The 10,966-nt window shown below is 39.8% G+C and overlaps 1 protein-coding gene across 11 annotated transcripts in view; it reads right to left on the bottom strand.

Annotated features, from left to right (window-relative positions):
* SNCAIP (synuclein alpha interacting protein) overlaps positions 1–10,966 on the bottom strand; it is a 155,972-nt gene that overhangs the window by 72,581 nt on the left and 72,425 nt on the right. For 10 of the 11 annotated variants that reach the window (XM_032269567.1, XM_032269643.1, XM_032269867.1 and 7 more), the window contains one exon: positions 9,941–10,043. In XM_032269567.1, the coding sequence (XP_032125458.1) occupies positions 9,941–9,997 (57 nt within the window). In that variant the 5' untranslated portion in view covers positions 9,998–10,043. Of the gene's footprint in view, positions 1–9,940; positions 10,044–10,966 lie in introns of those variants that run through there. The other variant, XM_032270038.1, reaches the window with a different exon arrangement.

Raw genomic sequence — 10,966 nt, forward strand, 5'->3', positions numbered from 1 at the left:
TGGTATGTTGTGTCTTCGCTCTCGTTGGTTTCGAAGAACATCTTAATTTCTGCCTTCATTTCATTGTTTATCCAGTCAACATTCAAGAGCCAGTTGTTCAGTTTCCATGAAGCTGTGCAGTTCTGAGTCAGTTTCTCAATTCTGAGTTCTAACTTGATTGCACTGTGGTCTAAGAGACTGTTATGACTTCTGTTCTTTTGCATTTGCTGAGGAGTGATTTACTTCCAGTTACATGGTCTATTTTAGAGTTGGTGTGATGTGCTGCTGAGAAGAATGTATATTCTGTGGATTTGTGGTGGAGAGTTCTGTAAATGTCTATTAGGTTTGCTTGGTCCAGGTCTGAGTTCAAGTCGTGGATATCCTTGTTAATTTTCTGTCTCATTGATCTAATACTGACAATGGGGTGTTAAAGTCTCCCACTATTATTTTGTGGGAGTCTAAGTCACTTTGTAAGTCCTTAAGAACTTGCCTTATGTATCTGGGTGCTCCTGTATTGGTTGTGTATATATTCAGGATCGTTAGCTCTTCTTGTTGCATTGATCCTTTTACGATTATGTAATGTCCTTCTTTGTCTCTTTTGATCTTTGTTGGTTTAAAGTCTATTTTATCAGAGACTAGGATTGCAACTCCTGCTTTTTTTTTCTCTCCATTTGCTTCGTAAATCTTCCTCTATCCCTTTATTTTGAGCCTTTGTGTATCCCTGCATGTGAGATGGGTTTCCTGGATATAGCACACTGATGGGTTTTGGATTTTTATCCAATTTGCCAGTCTGTGTCTTCTGATTGGAGCATTTAGCCCATTAACATTTAGGGTTAATGTTTTTATGTGTGAATTTGGTCCTGCCATTTTGATGCTAGCTGGCTGTTTTGCCCGTTAGTTGATGCAGTTTCTTCATTGTGCTGATGCTCTTCACCATTTGGCATGTTTTTGGAGTGGCTGGTACTGGTTGTTCCTTTCTATGTTTAGTGCTTCTTTCACGAGCTCTTGTAAAGCAGGCCTGGTGGTGATGAAAGCTCTGAGTACTTGCTTGTTTGCAAAGGATTTTATTTTTCCTTCACTTATGAAGCTTAGTTTGGCTGGATATGAAATTCTGGGTTGAAAGTTCTTTTCTTTAAGGATGTTGAATGTTGGCTTGTAGGGTTTCTGCTGAGAGATCTGCTGTGAGTCTGATGGGCTTCCCTTTTGGGTAACCTGACCTTTCTATCTGGCTGCCCTTAGCATTTTCTCCTTCATTTCAATCTTGGTGAATCTGACAATTATGTGCCTTGGGATTGCTCTTCTTGAGGAATATCTTTGCGGTGTTCTCTGTATTTCCTGGACTTGAATATTGGCTTGCCTTACTAGGTTGGGGAAGTTTTCCTGGATAATATCCTGAAGAGTATTTTCCAGCTTGGATTCAGTCTCTCCGTCACACTCAGGTACACCTATCAAATGTAGATTAGGTCTTTTCACATAGTCCCATATTTCTTGGAGACTTTGTTCATTCCTTTTTACCCTTTTTTCTCTAATCTTGCCTTCTCATTTTATTTCATTGAGTTGATCTTTGACTTCTGATATCCTTTCTTCTACTTGGTCAATTTGGCTGTTGAAACTTGTGTATGCTTTGTGAAGTTCTCGTGTTGTGTTTTTCAGCTCCATCAATTAACTTATATTCCTCTCTAAGTTGTAATCTCATTAGCATTTCATCAAATCTTTTTTCAAGTTCTTAGTTTCTTTGCATTGGGTTAGAACATGTTCTTTTAGCTCACAGAAGTTTCTTATTACCCACCTTCTGAAGCCTGATTCTGTCAATTCATCACACTCATTCTCCATCCAGCCTTGTTCCCTTGCTGGTGAGGAGTTGTGATCCCTTGTAGGAGGACAGGCATTCTGGTTTTGGGTGTTTTCATCCTTTTTGCACTGGTTTCTTCCCATGTTTGTGGGTTTATCCACCTGTCATCTTTGTAGTTGTTGACTTTCAGATTGGGTCTCTGAGTGGATATCCAGTTTGTTGATGATGAAGTTATTTCTTTCTGTTTCTTAGTTTTCCTTCTAACAGTCTGGCCCCTCTGCTGTAGGACTGAGGTCTACTCCAGGCCCTGTTTGCCTGGGGATCACCTGCAGCTGCTGCAGAACAGTAAGGGTTGCTGCCAGTTTCTTCTTCTGCTGTCTTTGTACCAGACGGATATCTGCCAAATGTCAGTCGGAGCTCTCCTTTATGAGGTGACTCTTTGGATATTCGGGGGTCAGTGAGCTGCTTGAGGAGACAGTCTATCCTTTATAGGAGCTCAAGTGCTGAGCTGTGAGCTCCATTGTTCATTCAGAGCTCCTGGGCAGGTATTTTCAAGTCTGCTGCAGCAGAACTCATAACTACTCCCCCCACCTTTTTTTTCCCCAGGTGCTCTGTCCCAGGGAGTTAGGACTTTATTTATGAGTTTATCTTTTGCTGCTGCCTTTTTTCAGGGCTGCCCTGTCCAGCGAGGACGTAGCCATGTGAACTTCCCTGCAGTACTGTTTATACAGGTGTAGTTAGAACTGCCTTGGCAAGGTGGGCCACCTCTATAATGGCGGACTCTCTCTGTAATGGTGGGCTGCCTTGGCAATGGCGGACTGCTTCAGCAATGGCGGGCTGCTTCAGCAATGGCAAACTACCTCCGTAGTGGTGGACTGCCTCGGTAATGGTGGATGCCCCTCCCCCACAGAGCTGGACCATCCTGGGTTCAGCTGTGCTTGCTGTGAAACTCTCAATCCAGAGCATTTCCAATTGCTGTTTTTTTGTGGGGGGTGGGACCAGCCAAGCCTGATCACCTGGCTCCCTGCCTCAGCCTTTTTTTTTTTTTTTTTTTTTTAGTTGAACGGTCGACTGTCTCCCAGGTGTTCCAGTTGCCTGTTGAAAAGGCACTGGGATCTGTGTGATTTCCCATGTGGTGACCCACTGCTCCGGCTGAAACAGTGGCACTGAGATTTGTGGCGCTTCTTTGCCTGGGAATCTCCTGGCCCGGCTCCCTGTTTCAGTGCCCTTTTTAATCAGATGAATGGGCGACTTTGCATTCCCAGAGCTCCAATCACCAGCTAAAATGGCACCCAGACCCGTGCATTTTGTATGGAGAACAGCTGCGCCGGCCAAACCAGCTGGGCTGGTGACTGGTAGGGCTCCTCCACCTGGGAATCTCCTGGTCTGTGGGCAATAAAAATCCATCTGGAAATGTGGCGTCCACTCACCCTCTGTGCTTTCACTGGGAGCTGCAATCCTGAGCTGCTCCTAATAGGCCATCTTGGATCCCTCCCTCGAGGTGTTTTTTTTTTTTTTAAATCTTTTATGTTAAGACTTTGTTTGTGGTTACTATTTGAGAAAACTCAGTAACTCTTTTGAACATTTTAAGAGTACATCAGGAACTACTCTATTGCAATGTTAATTTAATTAATATAGTGTGTAGTTACGCAAGAGATGAAGATCCACTTGATAAATGTATTGAATGACCTCCTTCTATTGTATAATAAGAAGTGGACATAGATGGAGAAGAGATCTACCTGAACTGGGTAAACCAGAGGTGACCATGGGGCCCAGCAGAAGCAATTCTCAATGCAGTGATTACAAATATGGATTCTAGAATCAGACTACCTGCATTATATCCTCACTTCACCATTTTCTAGCCAATTAATCTTAGTTAACCTCTGTATATCAGTTTCTTCATTGGTATAAACAGGGGTCTGACTGTACCTTCATTACGTTATGTCTGGGAGGGTTATGAACTAGTAATATAAAACCTGAGAAGAGCGTCTGATGCACAGTAAGTGTTCAATAAATGTTAGCAATTATATTATTATATTTAAAAGTACCAAAATGAGCATTTGATAATGAAGCCAAAATAATCACAATTATAGAAGCAAAAATTGTGAATGATAAAAGAATTACAAGAAAAATGTATGCCGTAGTAGAGCAGATGGCCAGTCATAAACCTTGTTCAATTTCAATGATAGTCTATTTTTAATTGTGAACCAATAATCAATCACTGTCAAAATATAAGGACTCATTGCCAAGAATGGAGTTTAGTATTATAATCAAATGTGACCTACCATGAAGTTAACCTAACATTTCATAATGTACTTATTTTATTTTTTTTTTTTTTTGGACCGAGTCTTTCTTTTTCAACCAGGCGGGGGGGTAATGGTGGGATCCCGCCCCCCTGTAACTGCTGTTTTCCAGTTTCAAGCAATTTTCCTGCCTCTACCTCCCAAGTAGCTAGAACTCAGGCATGCACCACCATGCCCAGGTAATTTTTTGTATTTTTAGTAGAGACGGGGCTTCACCATGTTGGCCAGGATGGTCTCGATCTCTTGACCTCATGATCCACCCACCTCAGCCTCCCAAAGTGTTGGGATTACTGGCGTGAGTCACCGTGCCCAACCAATGTGCTTAATTATTAACATAGCATACTATACACACTTTGGGAGCATAGCAAGTCTGTGTCATTCACTCCAAGCCTAGAACAAAGCCTGGTACCCTATTAATGTTTAGTAAATACTTTTTGACTAGGTTGGCATACAAGCTAATTGTGATGAAAAGGTAAACAGTTTCTGTCAATAATCTGCATAGTCAATCTAATAATTTCTATTGACTATCAGGCAAGATAAGAACTTTCAGGACTATCTTCAGAGTAACAGGGAAAATTTTAAAAAATCCAGTGGGTGCTCATTCTTCTTAGAAATCACTCTATTTGTAGAGTTATGCTCTACCTTCTCTGGCAGAGGTGTCCAGTCCAAGATTTGGAGTTTGGGAACCTGGATTCTAGTCCTGGGATCTAATACTAACAATAGACTATCAAAAGGTAACTTATCTTTTTCTGGATTAAATGATTCCTAATTCATTTCCTGGCAGGTGTTAAGAAAAACCAAGATAACACATATGGCATATGATGTTAGAACAAGGTGTGAGATTTCTGATGATGCTGAGTTGGAAAGGGAAGAATGAGAGGCAATTTAGACTTGAAATGCAGGATATTACAAAAAAAAAAACACTGCATAAAGCTGAAGTATTCTGGACAGTTGCTGAAACTAGATCACACTGAGAAGCACTAAGCAAGGTTTCCATGTGAATAAGAGGTGACTGCTGGGAAGGGCAGGGCTTATAGACAGAGACAGTGAAGAAGGGATTGAGCCACTCAGAGGTCACATGAAAGGGTTGGTCACCTTCTAGAAGGTACAGAAGAAGTACAAGAGGGTCCATCTTAGTAGATTCCTTGCTAGAGAGAAAGGCAAGCCAGGTTCTTTGTACCTTGAATACCTTTATACTCTTTTTCACAGCTAAGCTATATTCTTTTCCCATGCCAGCTCATTGCCTGATCTACTTGAAATGAGTCCTTCTCAAAATGTAACAAAATCTGGGGAAGCATCAGGGGATTGAATTGAGTAAAAGGAATGCACACAAAACAGAAGGGGGTGGGCGTTTTTAGTAAAAATGCTACACAGTCTGTGTGAGAGAAAAATATAAAAACTCACTGAAAGTGAGATTAGTTTACCATAAGAATAATTTTTCTATCAGACAGTGGTTCAAGCACCTTAGGAAAATGAACCCACTTAATTTTGTTCTATTACTCTAGGTTGCAAAGGCTTTGACCAAAGAGGATTGAAAAGTGGAAGGGTATTATCTTGATTTCATTTGACCTGCTCAAAAAAATTGTTTATGCAATTGCCAAAAAAGTCAACTTCCATCAAAGTTGCAGTCAGAGTAACACAGAAAGGCAACAGAATATTTCTCTTACTTCTATTTGTATGTGTACCTATGTATATGCATGTGTAAATATTTACGTGTATGTGTATATATGTAGCTATGTACCTATACGAGTGTATGTATATACTTATGTGTACATATGTGTTTATGTATATGTGTATGTTTACACGATCAATACATATATATAAATTGTCATGTTTTCTTCATAAAATCCAGGGTCATAAGTTGAGATCTTTGAGATCTTGTTATTTAAAAGATGGGAATGTGAGGTACAGTAAAATTAAAGGATTTGCTTAAATTCTCATTCACTGGTTTCATTTTACTTATTTATAATGTCTATCAATTCCTTTACTTCCAGAAAACAATTTGTAATCGCTGCAGTTCCCATCAGGGATAGTAATGGGTGAGATGACTTGTCTAGAGAAATTTCTACTAAGCTATGTTGCTTAGATAGGGAGGAATAAAGTGGCCACATAGTACTGATTTAAGTCCTGGCTCTAAAACCTTGTGAATGTCAGACAAGCTCTCTAAGCACCAATTTTCTCATCTGCCAAAAGGACTAAAAACAGAGCTTGTCTCGCAAAGCTGATGTGTGAGGCCTGAACAAGATAACTTACTTCAAGAGTTTATCTTAGTGTGTGGCACAGCCAATGGGTAGATGGTGGCTGAGCGAGCTCTTCAGGAAATCCAGAGTTCAGTGTCTGCTTTATTTAGTACCATGTGTGAAACTAGTTTTAAGAGCACCATACTGGCCTCCATTAGTAAAATAAAGACACCATGGCTCCAAAGAATTCCAGAGCGTTTTCGTTTTTAAGATACAGCGATCTGGCTTCCATAGGAATAGAGAGAAATCTGTGAACCCATTCATAGTGACAGAAAAACCGTGCTTTCAACCTTTGTGCTTATGTTTCATCATCTCTCCCTTGCAGACCTGCCGCTATTGCAGAATGTTCTGCCCTTTTAGATGGCAGGATTACAAGAATGCATAGTTTAAACTTTGTGTTTTGTGAAGGATGTGCATTATTTTCTAGTCTGGGAAATTTCAAAATAAATTAGTTGCTGTGTTTTCTCTCACTAAATACAGGCAAAAAAAGTTCTAGTTGTTTTTTTCTACCAATATACATCTTGTGTTTTAATTAAAACAAGAACCAAGCTCATGACCAGAGGGAAAAACCATGGAACAGAAAGCCTAGACTACGTAATAGGGCTATAGCTGGAGAGTAAGGAGGAGAGCTTTAAACTTGAGCATCTTTTTCATAAACATCTTTTTCAGATGTAATGTGCAGTTTCCTCCCCCTCCTGCCACTTAACAAGGAAAGAGGCTTGAGGGCTGTCAGAGATGGAGGTTTATGGAATTCAAAAAAAAAAAAAGCATGTTCACGGGAAACTACATTTCTTTTTATGCCAGTGAATTAGTATGTTAAACACATCTTCACTTTTCAATTTTAGCATTTGAATAATCTCCATTTAGCTCTTAAAGAAACTATAACACTCATTGTTCTTAGTTTACCTAAATAGCCTGAGAACAATTATTTCAGTAGTTAAGAGGTTATCTCCAGTTCTTTTCCCACATAATCATTAAGAACAATATGATTCTGGCTTCATTAAGGTATGAAGTCTGGATCATACTAAATTATGACAAAATAATCTATGTTGTAGACATTGCCAAAGCAGAGCTTCTTCAGCTTCAAGGGGATTTAAATAGGCTAAGATTTCTTATGCTCAGTACTATTGACATTTTGGGCTAGACGATTCTTATTGCAGGGGATTGTGCTGTGCATTGCAGGATGTTTGGAAGCCTCTGGTCTCTACCCACTAGATGCTAGTAGTATCTCCTCAGTATGACAACAAAATATGTCTCCTGGTATTATTAAATGTTTCTGGGGTAGGGATGGAGCAGATAAAATTGCCCCTGATGTGAACCATAAACTATATTTATCCTGGAGAAGCAGTAAAATGTTGTGGCTAAAAGTAAATACTCTGGACACAGAGTACTCCTAACCAATTGGGTGACCCTGGACAAATTATATCAAATCGTCATGCTACAGTTTCCTCATCTGTAAATTGAAGATAGTAACAGTAACCTTAAAAAACTGCTGTGAGGATTAACCAAGGTAAGGCATGCCCCATGGTAAAATGTTCAATAAATGTTAGCTATTATTATTATTGTTTCATCAATTCTATGAAATTTCACAGAATTTCAATTCTATGCAGTTTCAAAATCTGATATAATTTTAAATGCAGGTTAAAGAACCAAACAATAGAAACACATTTAGGAGGGAAATTTTGGGAGCAGTTACACAATTACAGATGGATATCTTTGTTTATGTTTTAGAATGGTCAAGTTATAGACACTCAACTATTGCATAATCCTGTAGCCTAGTTTGCTAAATGGTTTCAGTTATTGCTTAATGTATTTTATTATCTTTCAAGTAAAGATTCCTAATTCATCAAAATTATGGGCTGCTGCCAGATGATTCTTCTGTAAATACAACTGCTCAGTTGTATTAAAAAAAAAATCTTGACTTTATGCCTAGTCTTTTCCCTTGAGTTCTTTCTTCACTATTGGTCATATAAATATTATTGTATTATTCATTGAAATAATAACAAAAGCTACCATTTTTAAGAGCAACTTACTGTGTGCCAAGCTAAGTGTTTCACATATATTATTATTTTACTTAATCTTCAAAACAACCTTAAGTGTATCTCAGAAAGGTGAGGTTAATGTGCTATTCAGCCAGTAAAGGTCAGAACAAGGTAGGAGCCCCGACTGGCTTCTTTCAAAGCCTTTGCTTTTAAAGCACAACATTATTATCAAAGCTCAGAGAGCTACCATCCAACTCCCAATTATAACACAGTTTTCCTTTCTATAACACCTTTCATCTTACCTACACACACTCATGCTATCATTCACATTCCTTGCTTCTTCCCACAATGCTCAAAATACTTTGAGGGGAGTTATCATAAAAGAACCTTGCTTTGAATACTTCCTAGTCAAGCACAGTGACTTAGAAAGGGTGGGCGAGGGGAGACAGAGAGATATCATGGGAAGGAAGAAGCTCACTTCACATCACTTCACATTGGTCTTAATGAGGACTAATAAAAATTGTCTTGAAGCAGAAACAGGCAAATGCTGAATTCAAATTTCTCTGGTACAATAAAGACTCATCCAAGGTTGTATAAAACAGGTGATTTATCAAGCTCATCCCAGTAATCCAATTCTTGTGTACATTATGCATATTTTACTTCAAGGTAAGGAGTAAAGTAGATGAATATACCACTACTAGAGGCATGATAAAGTATGTTCATCCTTTTGAGACAATTTTAAAGTGGTAACTTTGAGTGGTGACCCAAAGCTCCAGGCCCTGAGAGATCCATGGAAGATAAGGTTAGAAGTTGTGAACCTGAAGGTCCTGGAAAGAAAAATTACATGGCTAGCTCAGAAACAGCAACTTTCTCATCACATACTGTGAGAGTCAACCAATTTTGCTGGGGCACTTGAGGCCAACATGCTTGCTGGTGTAGCAGAATTGATTATGCGGTCCCAGATAAGGCACAAGCAGCTCAAGGCAAGATGCACGTAGACAATTCATTCCGAGCAGCCCTGAGTTAAGCAGCAGGAAGTCTGTGGCTGTTATGGGAACGAAGAGACTCATCAGCCCACAGCATTACAGGATTAACCAGGACCTCAAAGGTCAGCTAGTACAGGTCTTATCAATGAGTGAATTTTCCTTAATATTCCAAACAAGCTTACAATCTGTTCTTTGGTACCTATGGCAATTGAAAGGACTCCTTTTATTGTTGATCAATTAATAAATTCCAACCTGGCTTTTCTTTAGTCAGTGTCCCTGTGAACTCTAGAAAATTCTGGCTGTGGAACAGCCAGCCACATAAGAGAATTTGGAATTAACTCTATGAAAGTGCCTACTATATGCAGACATTTTATAAGTATACTCAATCAATAATTTTTACAACATTAGAACACATTAGGAATGAAAGGCTCAGTGAAGTTAAATGTCTCGTCTTCCAAAACTCACACACTCAGGTGAGATTCACTTCTTGGTCTAAGAGACCCTCCGAAATCACACCGAGTCTGCCACACAGGATTTCTGCTGTCAATTTCTAAATGTAGTCAGAAGAGTCGAGGATACACAGACCAAAATGGAGAAAGTAGACTGAAGTTGAAGGCAGAGTATCTTGAAAGCATTTCTTGCATACAGGAATACTTACAGATATGTCATCACTAAAGTCAATTTCATCCAAATCAAGGTATTCAGGGGCTTCCATTATTCTTCCTTGCACATTTTGAGTATGGTCAAATGCTTATAAATTCCTGAATGAGACAGAAGCAGAAAAGAAAGGCAAAAAAAGCTGTTTTACAACCAAAAATAATGTTTATATTTAAACAAATAAAATGAGAAGGGATAGTGGGTGCTAGGGTTGCCCTGGAGCACATTTCCACCCTTCAACTGTCTGTAGCCTGGCTTTCCAGAAGCAGCAAGCACAGCACCTCCATGGTCCCCAGGGTGGCTCCCCTGTGGGCACCCAAAGTCCTTCGCTTTACTTGGTTTGTGCCTGTCTTTGCCAGAGCAGTAACTTGGGTCAGAATCTCCCCCTAGAATCAACATTAGAATTCACACTGACTCTTATCATAGCCAGGGTGAAAGGCCACTCTTTTGGAAATGGGGAGCCAGCCTGGAAATTTTAGGAAAGTCATTTTCAAATGTTTCCTGTAGGCATATCCTTAGGTGTTGTACATGGAGCAATGAATACCGGATCTCCACAGGAGAATAACACAAGACAGATAACACTAACCAAGAGTAATGGATATTTTAGAATTTGTAGCACAACCTCCAATTCACCTCACAAAAAAAAAAGGAAGAAAGAAAGAGGATCTAAGTGCAGATCTAAACCTCAGAGTTATTGCATTGCCCTCTGCCTCAAATAGCTTTGCCTGACTGTGCCAGAGTGACCTGATGCAGTCCCCAGAACGTCTTCAGTCAGCTCTTGCATCAAGGCTGCCTGGGGCAATCCTTTAAATCTGTCACGGTGAGATACATCACCTCCCACTTCATTTTCCCATCACTTATCATCGCTCCTATCGGCGGTGGCAGCGGCACCTACAGATGTCAAGGGCAGAAATATAGATCTCCTGACGGCGCCTTGGTTTGCAGTTATCTTCTGCAGAGGCAGCTCTCAGAGAGCAAAATGAGCTTCTGTTTCCTGCAATTTGTCTTTCCTATTGTATAAATTATC

The sequence above is a fragment of the Sapajus apella genome, unplaced genomic scaffold, assembly GCF_009761245.1.
Source record: "Sapajus apella isolate SASKATOON/1434 unplaced genomic scaffold, GSC_monkey_1.0 scaffold1, whole genome shotgun sequence".
Classification (NCBI taxonomy): Eukaryota; Metazoa; Chordata; class Mammalia; order Primates; family Cebidae; genus Sapajus; species Sapajus apella.